We start from the raw sequence: 16,872 nt of genomic DNA on the forward strand, positions 1-16,872 counted from the left end.
AGACTTGCCTGTGATTTTAGCCATTTGTCTGCGATTTCTAAAAACCTGTCGGCGAGTCAAAACCGAGGCTAAAATCATGCAGTCTGAACTCAGTATTAGGCATTTCAACAAAAACCATCATTTTGCAGAAAACACACTCATCAAAATTAGAGAACACTTTCAGATAACAGCCAGTTATTGGCGTTAATTTGGCACCTGGTGCTAATTTCCTTCATTATCTGTCAACTTCTATTTAACTGGCAGCCTAACTTCCAGTGATTTCAAGAATATTGAATCTTTACAACATCACAAACTCATTCAAGTCCCCCAAAAAGATTGGTCGTCCATGGAAGACAAATACAAAAGAGGACAGCGTGTGCAGGTGTAGTTCGCTGTCAGAATGTAGTAGTTTTACTTGTTCATGATTACCCAGGCCTTGTATTGTTCCATTTTTTTCCTTGTCTTAGGCAGAACCTCGGTTTTTAGCACTACAATGTTTTGAATCTGTTAATCATGGAACAATATTTCTTGCACATGATCACACAGAACAAAATTGTTGGCATCCAAAGACTTTTAGGCCTTTAACTTCTCTCTTGTAAAATCACTGAATGCTTCAATGAGATTGTATAGTTGGGGCTGGATGCTTGGCCATTTCGTCTCATCCATTATCCATTGGGAGTGTATAATAGCAAAAAGACCTGTCAGACGAACGCCGCTCACTTTGACGTTAATTTTGCCGAATCACTGTGCTTATCACTGGGTTATGGGCTGTTATAATCGCTGAAAGCATTATGTAAATAATATTTACAATATGTAATCAATATAACTTATTTCAAAGACAACAACAAACTGTACTGCATCGGATGTCATTCCCTTGCTGTAAATGTTAGCGATCCCAATTTTTTTTCTGCAACTTTGCAGCACACACATCCTGAATGTTTACAAATATGGTAATTTGTCTATAGGATACAAACTGACATCATGATACAGTAAATATTCACAGTTGTTATGGTGTTCAAATTTCAAATTTAGATATGAAGCCAACAACTCACCATGTATTTCAAAGACAGTCTTTAGATTATTAATGTGCATCAAAATAACAATGTTGTCCTGTTCTTTACCCTCTGGCATGTATCAAACCGTTAAAACAGTTGTTCACTGTAAAATAATTTCTCACTGAATAATGACAATTTTTGTCATGCATTTAAGTTTAATCAAGTGGTCACCCTACTTCTTTAGGAATAAAAATAATAAATTTAAATTGAAACATTCCATTTAACTAAATTGTATTTAGAATTTTAGTTAATATTTTTACCAAAATGTTAATTTGGGTATACACATTTTTGAGAGTTAGATTAGTTCCAATTTTGGCTTTGGTACTGACTAACCTAATGCAAATTGAATGACACAGTAAGTATTCATTGAATTCATTTTGCCATTGTCCTGAGATGATTTTTAAAACCTGTTATCAATGTCTTTGTCAGAAAAACTACAATTATAATTCATAACCAGTAATCTAGCAATTTTTATAAATTTTAAATAGACACCCAATAGTCTGTAATGCCATTAATAACCAGTAATATATTCTACACTCTCCAAAAAAAAAAAAAAAAAAGGTACAAGGTGGTACAAATAATGTTCCTTGAGGAACAGTTCTTTATCTTTGTGACGTTTATTCATAAACTAATTTTAAGAGAATCACGTGCTTATGATTTATCACAGCCGGTCTCGTATTAGCCAATCGTGATCTTACAATCATAAAAGTCCTAAGCTAATATAAATAACCACAGTCTTCAGTCCACTTTATCTCCATTTGGAAGAAACCCCCCTTCCTCCCCATTCTCCTACTTTACCATAGATCGAGCGGCACGGTGGCCCAGTGGTTAGACCCAGGGCTGGCACCTCCATAGATCTGACCTAGGCGTCCGCCTAGGGTGGGAGAATTGAGAGGGTGACATCCGCGACATACACTACCCTCACCACCCAATCCCTCAGTTATATCCGCGTTTAGTGTCGTAGAATAGAGAGGCCAACGTCCCCGACACTACCCTCACCACCTGCGCCCTCAGTTATGTCCACGTCTAGGGCAGCAGAATAGAGAGGGTGGCATCCCCGACACTACCCTAACCATGCGCGCCCTCAGTTATATCTGCGACTAGGTCTGCAAAATAGAGAGGGCGGTGTCCGCGACACCACCCGCACCCTCAGTTCATATCCGCATCTAGGGCGGCAGAATAGAGAGGGCGGCGTCCGCGACACTACCCTCACCACCCGCGCCCTCAGTTATATCAGCATCTAGGGTGGTACAATAGAGAGGGCTTCGTCTCCGACACCCTCACCACTCGTGCCCTCAGTCATATCCGCATCTAGGGCGGCGTACCAACCACCCCTTTCACTTTAGGGTTGAGGGCGGCATGATCATCCTTTGCCTAGAGCGGCAGTTCAGCTTGCTCTGGCCATGGTAACCCCTACAGCAAGAACACTGCTGGCTCTGGTTTAGCCAGGTATGTGGGCATTTCGGTGAGGAGTTTGTATATTCTCCCCATAACTGGGTGGGCTTTCCTGTTTCCTCCCACCATCCAAAGATATACATTATGCATAACAGACTAAGCAATCAAGCACTTGTCTAGCTCCCTTTTTCTCACGTTTCCTTAGTTACTGCAGCCAGGGAGTTCTGAGATCCACCGAGCTCAAGCTCCCCTCTCGCTCTGCGAATGGGAAGGAGCCCTGGCCTTGAGGATCCCTGGAGCTCAGGGCTCTCTCCTGTTACAGCATGTCAAACAAGCTTTTGATAGATCATCGGCTAAAGCCTGATTTATACTTCTGCGTCAAGTGACCGGCGTGACCCATGGCGCATGCAACGCGCGTAGCTGTGCATTTATACTTCTGTGCGCTGTCTCTGTTGGTCTGCATTAACACTTCTGAAACGCTAGTTGGCAGTGAGGTGTAAATTTTCCTCTGTGTCGAGTTTCTTTGCTTCTGTTTTGCTTTTCCTAAACACTTCCTGGTTGTACAAGTGACTCAAACTCGCTCATTTTGAGGCAGGAACCGGCGGACGTGCAACAACTTTAACTATGAGGTAAACACAAAACAAAACTTTCCATCCGGAGCTCCTTCACGGGACTCCACACTTGTAAACAATCGCTCGCGCCATTCGCGCGGCTCTTGGTGCCGCCCAGACTCGTCAGCGCTACCAAGCCGACCAATCACAGAGCTTGCGCTACGCGTCGTTGCGATGTGTAGTTACAATTTTTGAGAGGTGCATGTCAGCCACGCCGACGGCCACGGCGAAGGGCTATGCGTCAGCGCCATAGCATACGCCGGCGTTTGACGCAGAAGTATAAATCAGCCTTAAGTGTGAACTCTTGTAGTAAAAATTGTAACTTATATGGTACAGAAAAGACCTCTTACGATACTGTTCTGTGCCTTTTATGGTACATTTGAAATGTAGGTACACAGTTTTTTATTTATTACAATATCTATGAAAATAAATATTACTGGAAAGGCAAAGTGATTTTATGAATACTTTTCATATTAAAACATGAATCATCATTTAAAAGCATAAAGAAACTTATTCACATTAATTATTAAGTTCTATAATACAAAACAACTGGTAAAACAAAACTATACAGTATGTATTGTAAAATAAACATGTTTGGTAAGCAGTTTTGACACTGTCAAGGTAAAAAGTGTCACTGTGGTGGTACCTTTATGGATCAGATTTGTACATGTGATGAAGGTACAATATTGTATATCTGCAGGTTTTAAAAAACAAAGGTTTTGACATTTTGGTTTCCCATGGTCCAAATCATGTCCTTAAAGGTACAAACTGCAATGGTTTTGTTTCACTGCTGGCACTGCCCCACTGACAAGGGTTTGTACCTTCTTTAGTACACCAGTGTACCATTTTTTTCTGAGAGTGTACCTTCTTTTTCTTTAACTTTTAAAATTAAAGTTCAATTCCCTGTGTGCGATATACTGTAGGCAGCCAATATTTAGTTGGTTATTTATAACAAATGACACTATGAATATGAATTTACAGAGTCTGTGATTTGATATGGACATTGCTGGAGTATATATAAAGAGACGTTTGCTCATGGCTTTGGCCGATCTATAAATATCTTCAAAGGCACCGCCTGCAGGAGGAATGTGAGGGCTTGCCCTTCCAAAGACTAAGAAGAGGAACATGGGGAACAAAGTGAACCAATAGGCAGAAAAAAAAATGGACCAAAAGCAACATAAAGGCATGAAACAGAAAAACCTGCCTGAGAGAGGAACAGCAGAGGGACAAGGAAGAGGAGGAAGAGACAGAGAGATGGAGGAAGAATTACAGATCCTCTGACTCAGGCAGACAGGCCGTCTGAGAGAGGCGGGCCAGGGTGCGCAGCATGGCTTTATTTTCCACTAGGAGGCGTGCGTTCCCCCTGCGGAGAGCCTGCAGCCGAGCCAGAGCTGGAGGAGTCTGGAGATACAGAGACGCCCCAGACATGAGAGAGCGAGAGCCAAGCAGATATAACAGCAGACAGGGGTTAAAATTAAAATAATTATTTTTAAAAAGTACAGCAATAGTGTGCTTAAGTTAGTTAAAACAAAGCCAACATGAAATCAAAGTTAAAAGGGTTATCCACAAAAGTGCTTTCAAACCTGTATGAGTTTCTTTTGTTGGGATAGTTTGTAAATGGTGCTCATTGACTGCCATAGCAGGAAGAACAAAGCTACTATGGAACACAATGGTTTCCACTTACTAACATTTCTCAGAATATCTACTTTTGAGTTCAGAAAAAAAAAATCAGGTACACTACAAAAAAATGGTTTTCCTACTTACAGTTATTGTCTTGTTTCTAGTCCATATATCTAAAAAATTATTAAATCAAAAAACAAAAACTATTGTCTTGTTTTCAGAAATAATGAGTGAAATAAAGTTTTACTTTTCCTTAAAACAAGCTAAATAATCTGCCAATGATGAAACAAACTAATCTACTTTTTATTTTTTGCTAAAAAAATTATTGTTTTGCTTTCCCAATTGGCAGATGCCACCCCTGTTCCCGTGGACAGAGAAACCCTTGGAGATTCCTGTAGACTGTTGGTTCCGGGTGAGTCTCAGCTCACATCCAACTCCAGCGAGCAGTGAGACGGAACAAAAGGTTCGCAGAGTTTGCTTTTTGCTCATAGATATAATTGTAAAGCACCCTGATGAAAATATTAATTTAGAAGAGAAATCTGTGATAGGTAAACTTAAGATCTTTGACTCCGTCTCCCCTGCTGAAAGCCAGCGAGTCCCCGCTATATTGGTCCCCTTCAAGATCCCGAGGCAGTGATGTCACGTATCAGCTCCAACTTCCAACTTTCCTGAAGGAAAGATCCTAGGTATCGCCGATGTTCTGGATCCATCACTTCCACTGAACACAACCGGCCGGCCCCTCGAAGTCGCTGAAGACCCCGGCTTCGTGTTAGGATGTCAGGAGCCACCCCTGGAGAAGGGGGGTAATGCCAGGCAGTCACTGGATCCATCGGACTCACTTGAACCCACTTGCACTCGCTCTCACTCTCCTGACTATTGATTAGCACCACTACATAATGCACCTCCACTCACTCTACCTCAGTCAGTCCTGATCATGACATCCATGAGAATCCCCTGATCCATAACGAGAGTTTCTCCTGCACCTCGATTCCCTCCAGTTTCCTTGATCTTTGTGTTCCAGTGTATTCAGAGTTCATTGTCTCCAACGGATAAGTTGTGTGTCTGCAACAAACTTCCATGCTACCAACGAACTCTCTCTGAACTCAATCCTAACTTCCCTTATTGACTTTGTAAATAAATACCTGTTTATGTATATCCCTCCTGTGTCCAGTCCTCAATGTGCAATGACATCCTCCCATCCCCCCAGACATGTCAACTTTTTCTCAGTGGTTAACACAATATATATCCTATATATATATATATATATATTATATCCTATATCTTTTTTCTCATTCCAAAGACATTTAAATATAAAGCTAACAGCAAGATGAATGTATTAGAAAATAAATCCTTGCTCATTTTTCACAATACGACAGAAAAATTTGCATTTCATGTTGACTTTTGAAGGAGGGACAGAAATATAAGCATGCAAAGTCAATCAGGTGAGAACACAAATCAGCGTTGGAGAAACTGACACACAGCACATGCATCTGCAGCCCTTCACAAAGGGGAACAGGCCTACAAACATCTTCATGACTAGTGTGAAATCAAATCGAGCATTTTACTGAAGCGAGTTCTGGGTTTAAGCACTAGTAATCACCGCTGTTTAGTTATATAAAAGCCTCACGGAACGCAGTGAAGAGATTAATGAGCGGCGTGAGGCATCTGTGGTTGACCTCAGAAACATCCCGAACCAGCATGTGGAGAAACCCTGAGGTTTGACTCGGTTTCCAAATGTGGCTTTACAGCTTACGGCATTGGGATCAGGCCGTTGAGTTTGTCCAATGCAATGCAGCAGATGACTGCGAGGCATCCAGCATCTGTTCGTGTTTTGTTCTACAAAAAGCATCTGTAGTCTGATTTCTGTGTGGTTACCCCTCTAAAATTGCATACGCAGGTTTGCATGTTATATCTTGCAGCTAAAATACCCAGTCTGACTGCTACTTTGGTGCAAACCACAACTCAGTTTGTCATGTTTTTAGATGTTGCTCGAGGACAAATAGGATCATCAGCCTTTTCCTCTGAGCGCTTCCTTTTGACCAAGACCTCATCAATACCCAAACCAGAACCAAGACCATTCAAGACCTGAGGTGTATTCCCAACACTTTCTTACTCTCCTCATCACATATTGTTGGTTGGTCAGGACCCCTCATATTACTGTATGCATCATTTTATGACAAGCTATGTCCGACAGATCGCACTATTATGTCTTTCTTTTCTTTTTGTTTATTCTTTTATAACATTGTTTAACACATTTTAATCTGTTTTTATCTGTTTTTAATTATTTTATTGTTTCTTTGTTTTTATTTTTTTTCTATGTTTGCCACTGTATATGAAATGTGCTATATAAATAAACTTGCCTTGCCTTGTCTTGCCTATGTCGTTTAAATGAGAGACCTTTGGTGTCAATATGATGATGTGAAAGGAATCAACCAATTGTGTCACTATAATTAAATTACATATTCGGTAATGTTCTTGTCATTATTGGGCTGAGTATTCTTATTATTAATTAACAATTTGTAATTTGTAAAGGAAAACAATGGCCCCAACGTATTTCCTGTTTTACATTTTAAAGTTTTATAGCTTCCATGAATCTAAAAATATTCACATATAATTCATTTTCTTGTCGGCTTAGTCCCTTTATTAATCCAGGGTCGCCACAGCAGAATGAACTGCCAACTTATCCAGCAAGTTTTTATGCAGCGGATGCCCTTCCAGCTGCAACCCATCTCTAGTAACATCCACACACACATTCACACACACACTCATACACTACGGACAATTTAGCCTACCCAATTCACCTGTACAGCATGTCTTTGGACTGTGGGGGAAACCAGAGCACCTGGAGGGAACCTACGCAAAGGCATGGAGAACATGCAAACTCCACACAGAAACGTCAACTGAGCCGAGGTTAGAACCAGCAACCCAGCAACCTTCTTGCTGTGAGGCGACAGCACTACCTACTGCACCACTGCCTCGCCCTAGTTACATATTGATAAATAATATTATGACAGCTGTTTTAAGTTATTAAGTCATGAAGTTATCATTAAATTGCCTCTTGCTACAGTTATGAAATAGTTTGATAACAAGGAGGAAATTTAGGGATCTAGGAAACCAACTTTGAATTGGTCTATATAGCTCATTTCCTGTTTTACATTTTAAATTTTTATAGCGTCCGAGAATCCAAAAACAGCCACATATTGATGATTATTGATATGATAACTGTTTTAAGTTATAAAGTTATGAAGTTATGAATAAAATTTCTCTTGCTACAGTTATGAAATAGCTTGACGACAAGCAGGAAATGTTCATGGGCCAATGACATGGCCACTTTGAATTGGTCTATATAGCTCAGAACTAGACAAACCCTGTAACATAAGCTTCAGATGCTATAGGAACTTACCCTGAACGTTACCTCAGATTTTGAAACCAAAAATTATACCTCATACCTTAGATTTTTTATAATTTTTGTTTCATAAAAGTGGTTTAAAAAAGCTGGGATTAAAGTCAAAAACCTGACTTTAATGAGCCGAACTAAACGTCTACGCTTAAACTGGTTCCAAAACATCAAGTAAAAGATCATTTTATCGAACTTATCAGAGTTCAGTTTGAACAATGGGGCTAATATTTCAGGGGGGCCAATAAATCTGACTTCAACTATATATATATATATATATATATATATATATATATATATATATATATATATATATATATATATATATACTATTAAGTGACTATAAAGTTTTAATCATTATTAAGAGATTATAAGATTTAATTAAAATGGCATCAAATTACAGCAGGTGAATGTTAATATTACCTTGATGATTAAGCTTGAACTTAAGACTTAGCCTGAGAGTTAACCTGCTTTTGACCAGGCTAGTTTCCCAGCATAAGTTGCCAGAATAACTGAGTTTTAACTATCGTAAATCTGATTTATGAAATCGAATCTGCCGTTAATAAACCTGACTTACCAAAATAAACCTAGCTTTTTCTTTAAGCTTGCTTTATGGAACAGCTCCCTGATCATACTTATTGAGTCTTTCAGGCTTGTTTGAAACCAACAGGTAAAGTGTCTTGAGAAAGGGTTGGAACTAAACTCCTGCACTATTCTTTTGAAGTCACCATTGTGGTGAAATTTGGTTTCTTTGGTCACTAGGGCCTTGATCTGTACCTAAATTAACATACGTATTTTTTTTTTATGGATGTCATGGTGATTCAAAATAACAACAAACTATAGGATGTGACAATTAATTGTTTTGTCTGGTATATAGTGTCATGGTGGTTGACAACCAATTACTGAGTGGTTTATGTGATTGAGTAAGAAAAAAAAAAAAAACTAAGAGAGACTTATAAGTGATCTACATGGCCCACACGTGCTGTACTACTGTGAGCAACGGGTGAGTGTTGGTGTGTGTAAACAGGCAACCACACGTGGGGCAAAACCACTCACCATCTGCCCCTCTTTCACCCAGTCCAGCTGAGGATGAACTCAGAACTGGTAGCGAAACCTCACTGAGGGCGTCTGCTGGGGCAACAGTGACATCACTGATCAAACAAACACAAGTGCTTCTCTTTTATCATAATTAAAAAAAGCACAACAAAATGAACCAATCAGCATATGAATATTTTATGCCCTCTGCTGTAATCTGAAAGTAAGCTATTTGCATGCTAGCAATATAAACGACACTCTCTAGGTTCCCATCCATAGCTGAAAACCTGACTTATGCAAAAAAATAGGAAAGAATAAATGATATTTTGTGTATAATGATAATTGATCATTTGTGAACAAACACAATGTCCATACCATTTAGGATAATAAAGTTGTCACTATATACACTTAGAAATGCTGGGTTATTTAAACACAAATTGGGTCAAATATGGACTAACCCAAACAATGGGTTCAATTTGATCCTACAGTATTAATTTCATAAAAAAATATGCTAATATCCTAAATTATGGGTCCATATTACACCCTAAATTGGGTTGAAATACTCTAGCATTTTATAAAGTGTATGTTTCCATCCAAAGATGAGAACTAAACTTATGCTGTGAAAGGATCATTTATTAGACTGGAAGTTGCTGCAAAAGAAAAACTTTTTTTTTTTAATATAATAAATAATAAACACTTTTAAACGAACTTGTTTTAAGACGCTTGATGTTTTAAAATTGATGAGTCGTTTCTGTTGATCATTTAACTAAAGTTAATATAATTTATTTATTTATTTTTTTGACAGATTTAGTCATGGACATTTCAGTATGACTAACAGTGACTACGTTAACATGGACATCAGTAATCAAACCATTTGCCTTAATCTAATTAAGACAATAAAAATATTAAGGCATTTACATAAGTTGCTTTTTGAACGTTCCTTTCATGATTGCGTTTTCCATGTTATAGCATTTACAGGGTTTCTGCAGATGTCATAATCTCCAATTTAAGATTTTTTTAAGACCATTAAGGATAGAATTTAAGACCTATATCACAATATCAAAAACACGGCAGAGAAAAAGCAAAATCACAAAATTTGTGGTAAAATAAAATGATTTAAATTGAACAGTACTAAAGACAGATTAGATGCACTATGGAACTACAAAAAAAAAAACATATTAAGGCTGATTTATACTTTCGCCTGGCGCTACATTGCGCACCTCATTAAATGGACGAGGCTTTTATACTTGACGCGTTCGCCATTGTGATATTCGATAAACTGAAAAGTAGTAAGTTTCCAAAACTACGTCATATCATTAATATCGTTCAAGATTTAAAACTAATTTTAAAACAAATATTTTTTATTATTTATATAAATGCACATAAAAATACAAAAACTTAGCTAATGGCTTCCACATATCTTGGTCGAATCAAATCAACACTGAAATAACCTGAGTCCAAACAGCCCAGAGATCCTTCAAACCAGATCAATTATCTGACTGTGCTTGCTGTACTACACCGCCTCACATTGATTTGGCCTTTCATATATTTGGCACTGTCTTCTTCTTGGCCCCTCAAAATGCCAGCTATGTGCAATTACTGCTGGAATTCTGAACAAAAGCCGTGCCGTGTCTCTGCTGGATTCAATCCGGCCCCGGTGTAGCACAAACTAGGTCAGTATGTACTTCAACAGCTGTGAGACCATACAGAGCTGATGTTACTGATGCCGAGCGTAATGGCCAGCAGTGAGCACTGTGGTTAACATCACTTAAACAAGAATGCTAGATACACTAATCATCAAACTTACTACAAGAGATCTAAACTTTTTGTTAATTACGATACATCAAACCAACTGTCATAGCAAGTTCTTAGGTTAGCTTTTGGAGCATGCTCTCAGAAATCACCCCAACCCAAGCTCAGAGTTAAAAATATAACATTTGATAGAAATGTACCTTTAATTCTTCCTCCATATCTGAAACCCTCTTCTCCAATGCTTCTTTTTCCTACACAAGCAGACAAAACATTCAATTATGCTTTTTGAAATAATAATAATAAAAAAAAAAATATATATATATATATATATATATATATATATATATATATATATATATATATATATATATATATATAATGACAGCAAAAACCTGTATAATTGCAGTAATAATTAGTAAAATGGCAGTAATTACCATTTTTCCCTATTTTTTATGGTTTAAATGCAAATTATCAACAGTAATAAGCTGTAATTTCATGTTTTTTTACGGTAAAGTATGTTCTGTATTTTTACAGTTTTTGAATGTAATTTTGTGAAATGGTTATATTTTCTAATTTAACAGAAATCCTCTGGAAGCCCTGCTGCCAGACTTTTGACCATTTTTAACAGATTTTTTATTACAGTATAGTTGTTGGTATTTTACCATATCTTCTATGATAAATGGATGTTTTTTTATTTATTTATTTTTTTTTACTAATACTATAATAATCCAAACGTAATGACAGCTGTTAAAATGACACTTAATAAAAAATAAAATAGAAAATACCGTAATACTTTAGTTTAGGTCACAAAATAAACAAACGATTAACTAACACTGCTACAGTAGCTTAATAAACTACTAATTAGCTGTTTATGAATAGTTAGTATGGCAGGATTCAGGATGCAGAATAAGATCATACTTTATAACTTCTAACAAGCAGTTAATATCTTAAAAATAAGCAGATAATAAGCCAGCATGAATTGAGACTTAAACTAAAGCGTTACTGAAAATACAATAAGTCAAGAAACATGAGCAATTTACAGAAGTCAACACTAAAGAGAAACACTGAAATTTAAAAATTGTCAGTAATCATTATGTAATGAGATATATATACCCTTTTCTCTGATTCAAATACAGTGGATCTCTCTGATATTCTGTCCTGCTTCTGAAACACATTCATAAAAGATTAATGAGCAACAGAGGATAAATGCACACAGAAGGGTCAAAGATGAGTCCTATTTTGTCAACACATAGGCTCATTCTGAAAACGTAGCTCTTTATACATTTCCGGAGATCGCGAATTATGTAGCCACAAGTAGGTTGCATTCGATCTCTAAAACGAACGCTACGAGGTGATATGACGCCATGTTTTTTTTTCGATGCTTACCAGCTGACAGCTGTTACCAGTTTGTTCCAGTTAGTTTGCCATAATTGTTGGCGGACTTGAGACGCAGAAAAGAATTGACCATGGCAATTGGAAAAAAAAACAAGAAAATAACGATGAAAACGTGGTAAAAATCAGGCGAGGGCTTTTCTTTTTTTGCATTGCTTTTTTTAAACTGATGGTTGGGCTTATGGAAGTAGTTGGGCAGGTCAATCGGTCCTTTTGAAAACACAATTGGTTGGGTTTAGTGAAGGAAGAGGGTGGGTGAGTCAATCGGTTAGTCTGTCAGTCAGTCGACAGTGGCCTCTGGTGGATTTACATGAGAACAGCAGGCGCAAATGGCACTCGCATGAGAAATTTGATCTCAAAAAGCATACAGAGTTGCCTCTGGTGGAGTCACGAAACAAAAACTGCAACAAAACTAGGTTAACGAGCTGTGTTAATGTGAGACTCTTATCACGCAATTAAAATAATATCGCTATTAATCTATTCTCAAGGTTGGGTTGGGAGCTGGGTTTCTATGCAAACTATGATGACTTTCGCCTTGATAATTTAGCACGGATGCATACCTGACCGGTGAGCCGTCTGACAAAAAAAGTGCCCTTCTGAATCAAATCAGCAGGATGCCTGACTTTAACTGCAGTTCAGCAGTTTCACTTTAACTCATGAACATTTCATTCATGCCCTCATGACAAACTGGGGTATTAGATGCAAATAAGGAGTAAGGGCTGGTGAAAGTGTTATGGAATTTGATAATGCAGGCCAAATGGAAAGAAAAAAAAAACTTCCACTTTCCACAAAAAAAACAAACAGTTAGTAAACACAAGTACATTTTATTGAACATAATTTATTTTCATTGCCAATTATCAGAGTGGAACAGTTTCTCAAGCAGTTTTTGATGCATTTTGGAAACAGGAGATAAGCCCCTAGTCTAATGCCCCACCTGGCTTGAAAAACCCATAGTCAAAGACTTATTATTTGGGTAGCACACATATTCTGAATGCCTTTGGCAGAACTCAAACGAGCCATTTTAATATATTTTAATCTATTTTGGCGCTCTCCAAAAATGTATATAGCGTTATGTTTTCAGAATGAGCCTGGGTTGCATTTTGTTGACTATTGTAATATTTGAAACACTATTTGTGAAAATAAAATGCCAAAAACATGATATACAATAAAATATAGGCTATATAGGTATATTATATTATTTATATATGAAACAATAAATAATAGGATAGACATAATGCTCCATTATTACTCCATCAAAACAGATATATTTATGCAGAAAATTAAATCTACATACTGTGCGTACTCTCAGATGTACTTATAATAAATGAACTAAGTAAACAGATTAAATGCTTTAAAATTATAACTGAGTACAAATGTTTTTAGAGCTATTGGTCTAAAATATACTTAAGTTTTAAGATTTAAAATGAAAATAAACTACTATTTTGGAGACCTTTAAATTCTTGTACTAAATATGTCTTCTTTGACCCAGAAGCAAAACCGTAAAACAACAAAACAAAAGTCTTTAAACTCATATTCCAGCCTGATCTCACGAGAAAACGTAACTATTTTACATCTTGTCGGTTTAGTGGCTAATTCCTACAAATTCAGCCATATGAAAATGTACGATTTTAAAAGGAGGTGTTTTACCAAACCCCACCCCTTAACCCAACTGTCAAGGGGGGGTAAGCAAATCATACTAAATTGTAGGAATGAGCTTGTATGTTTTATACAAATTAGCCACTACATACATTTTTTGTTGTTGTTTAATTGCTGTGAGATAGCATTGCATAGTCATAACAAAACATGCACACACACACACAAAAAAAGCCAAACATTTTAAAAAGGGATACATCTAGCTTTGTATATGCAGAATAAAATGTATACTTAGAAACATAAGAACAAACTGAATAGCATAATTTCAAACTATATCTGTCTGTAAAAAAGTTTGAGATATACCCTGACAGCCTGTATTATTGGTTTAATCAGTTCAACCACCAGGGAATAACAGACATTGGAATGTTGGGATTGACCAATCAGAATCAAGTACTCCAGAGAGCTGCAACACCTGTTGGACCACTAACTTGATACATGATTGGCTTTTCACAGATGATATGAGCATTTTAAAAGCTAATTACAGCATATGCTATTGTTTTTAATCCAAGTCTTTCCTCTTGGCATAGTGATGATTCAGGCTATCTCTTACTTCATCTACTGGGACGGTCACCTCTTACCTGTGTGACTCTGTCCAGCTGCGAGCGGATTTTGGTGAGCTCCTGTTTGCTGTCCTCCAGTCGAGACTTCAGCTTCTCATTCTCAGACAGAGCATCCTCATACAGCTGATAAAGACAAACAAATTACAGTTTATCCCATTAAATTAGCATGTCCACCGGGAGACGCTTTCCTGACGCTGGTCAACCGAAGAGCCCTAATTGCTTGCACTTGATAAACAAAAAATGCTATATGTGACAGCAAAACCAGCGTTGTGTTGCACAGATATGTTTTAGTAATAGACCAAAACATATTGAATAAGTAAAAAGGATCGATTTTCCTTTTATGCCAAAAATAATTTGAATAACAACTAAAAACTACGTTTCATGAAGACATTTGCATCATATAAATTTCACAACATACAGCAGGGAAAATAAGTAATGAATACGTCACTTTTTTCTCAGAATACATATTTCTAAAGGTGCCGTTGACAGTAACAACCAAAGAAACCCATATATGAAAAGAAAACAAATTTAATTAGTTTACAAATGAAGTTATGCATAATAAAAGGAAATGATGCAGGGAAAAAGTATTGAACACATGAAGAAACATCACGTCAACAGCTTATTTAGAAATATTATTCGCAGAAAAAAAAACATGACATGTTCAATACTAATGTTTACAAAATCCGCCAGCATATGGACTAAAAGTCCCAGCCAGGCACCGCTCACACGCACCTGTTCCTCATTTGGTATTACACACACTCACAGCTGGGAGCTGCTCATGAACTGATTACAAGAACTATTTATACACACACACACACACACACACATCAATGCCGAGTCTTGTCGTATTGTGAACTTTACAAACAAGGCGTTTTCTTTGCCTTGCCTTGTCTTGCCTGTTTTGACCCTCGCTTTGTTTTGTTCGTTTTACTGCTTATTCCTGTCTACTGCCTGCCTTTCGACCCTCCACCTGATTAATGACCACGACTCTAGATTGCCTGTATACATACAGTTGAAGTCAGAATTATCAGCCCCCCTTTGAATTTTACTATCTTAAGCATTTATATAGTTACCAGTTACCATCAGTTATTCTCTCTCAATTATTAATAACCATTTATATTATAAGAAATGCAGAAGTTAAGTTTTACTGGTTATGATTGTTGTGGAAATCATGACACATTTCAAAATTCATCGATGAAAAATAAATATTTTAAAATAGAAACATGATAAACAGTTTACTGTCAATTATAGTAATTGTATAAGTTATTTTCTAGAGTTCAAACTTAGATACTTTTTGACAACTTGTTAGCAAGTTAGCAGGTTTGGCATGCTGTCCCGGGAGAGAACCCTGAGCTCGGAGATGGTTAAGCCCAGGGCTCCCGCCAGGTCCGTAAAGCATGTGAGGGGAGTACGAGGTCAGGTGTTTATCGAGAGCTCCCCTCTGCAAAAGAGGAAAGGAGGAGAAGGGGTGGATGGGGGGGTTTCTTCGGGAAAACGAAGATAAGGGAGTAGTTCTTAGCTAGGTTACTTATAGTAAGTTTGGATGAATCTGATTGGCTAGCTAATGAGTGTAGATGAGTGGCCAGCTGCAGTCAATCATATCACATGCTCCTCTCGAAATTAATTTGTGAAACTTCATTTAAGGTCTTACCTTATGAATTCCAAAGAGTGATATATTAGTCTTTTACTTTATATTTAATTTAAATATTAAGCTGCACAACAATTTTCAACTTACAAAAATACATAAACAATTGCTTACAAAGGATCATGTGATTCGGAAGATGGAATTAATTACTGTGTGCTGCAAATAATTTAGTTTAATTAAGCTTTAATTCAAAAGGAATACATTACATTTTAAAACACATTCAAAAAAGAAAACATTTTACACCATACTCCCTCACAAATTAATTAAAAGGACCTATTATGCAAAAATGCTTAAAGGGTTAAGAAATATAACCAGTTTCTTCAGAAACGCTTTGATTGACATTCTCCCCTTGTACATGTCATCAGAGGGGGAAAGCCCCACCCATCAGTGATGATCTCTCCCTCACTAGCATAAGATGTTAGTCTTGTTTTTGAATCAGACACATAGACATTTGAAGCTCCACTATCTTTTGAAAAGAGCACAATCTCATTTCAATTTAAAGCAACAGTCACCCAAATTCCAAACACTATTTGTAAGGTATTCTGAACTAAAACGTCACATACACACTTTAGGGACATCAGAGATTTTTTTAGAATTGGTAAAATGAGGCATGATAGATCCCCTTCAATAAGCAGAAGAGACTGCATTGAAATTTCCAGGCATTCCTGTCTTTGGGGACAACATTTGACAACTTAAAAACTAATATAAAGAGCATCGCAATGTATTTTGTGATTCAGAGTTACCCTGACCTTCTTATAGTCTTTGCTGGTGGAGTCCT

The 16,872-nt window shown here is 37.2% G+C and overlaps 1 protein-coding gene across 9 annotated transcripts in view; it reads right to left on the reverse strand.

The window, feature by feature from the left end:
• ppp1r12b (protein phosphatase 1, regulatory subunit 12B) overlaps positions 1–16,872 on the reverse strand; it is an 81,954-nt gene that overhangs the window by 4,271 nt on the left and 60,811 nt on the right. For 4 of the 9 annotated variants that reach the window (XM_087306545.1, XM_087306548.1, XM_087306547.1 and 1 more), the window contains 4 exons: positions 16,844–16,872; positions 14,468–14,572; positions 11,958–12,008; positions 11,045–11,095 (listed from right to left, as the gene is read on the reverse strand). The exon at positions 16,844–16,872 is cut by the window's right edge and continues 104 nt beyond it. In XM_087306545.1, the coding sequence (XP_087162671.1) occupies positions 11,045–11,095; positions 11,958–12,008; positions 14,468–14,572; positions 16,844–16,872 (236 nt within the window). Of the gene's footprint in view, positions 1–3,490; positions 4,442–9,113; positions 9,186–11,044; positions 11,096–11,957; positions 12,009–14,467; positions 14,573–16,843 lie in introns of those variants that run through there. The other 5 variants (XM_087306546.1, XM_087306550.1, XM_087306544.1 and 2 more) reach the window with 3 other exon arrangements.

The sequence above is a fragment of the Danio rerio genome, chromosome 23, assembly GCF_052040795.2.
Source record: "Danio rerio strain M-AB ecotype USA chromosome 23, GRCz13ab, whole genome shotgun sequence".
NCBI classification, from domain to species: Eukaryota; Metazoa; Chordata; class Actinopteri; order Cypriniformes; family Danionidae; genus Danio; species Danio rerio.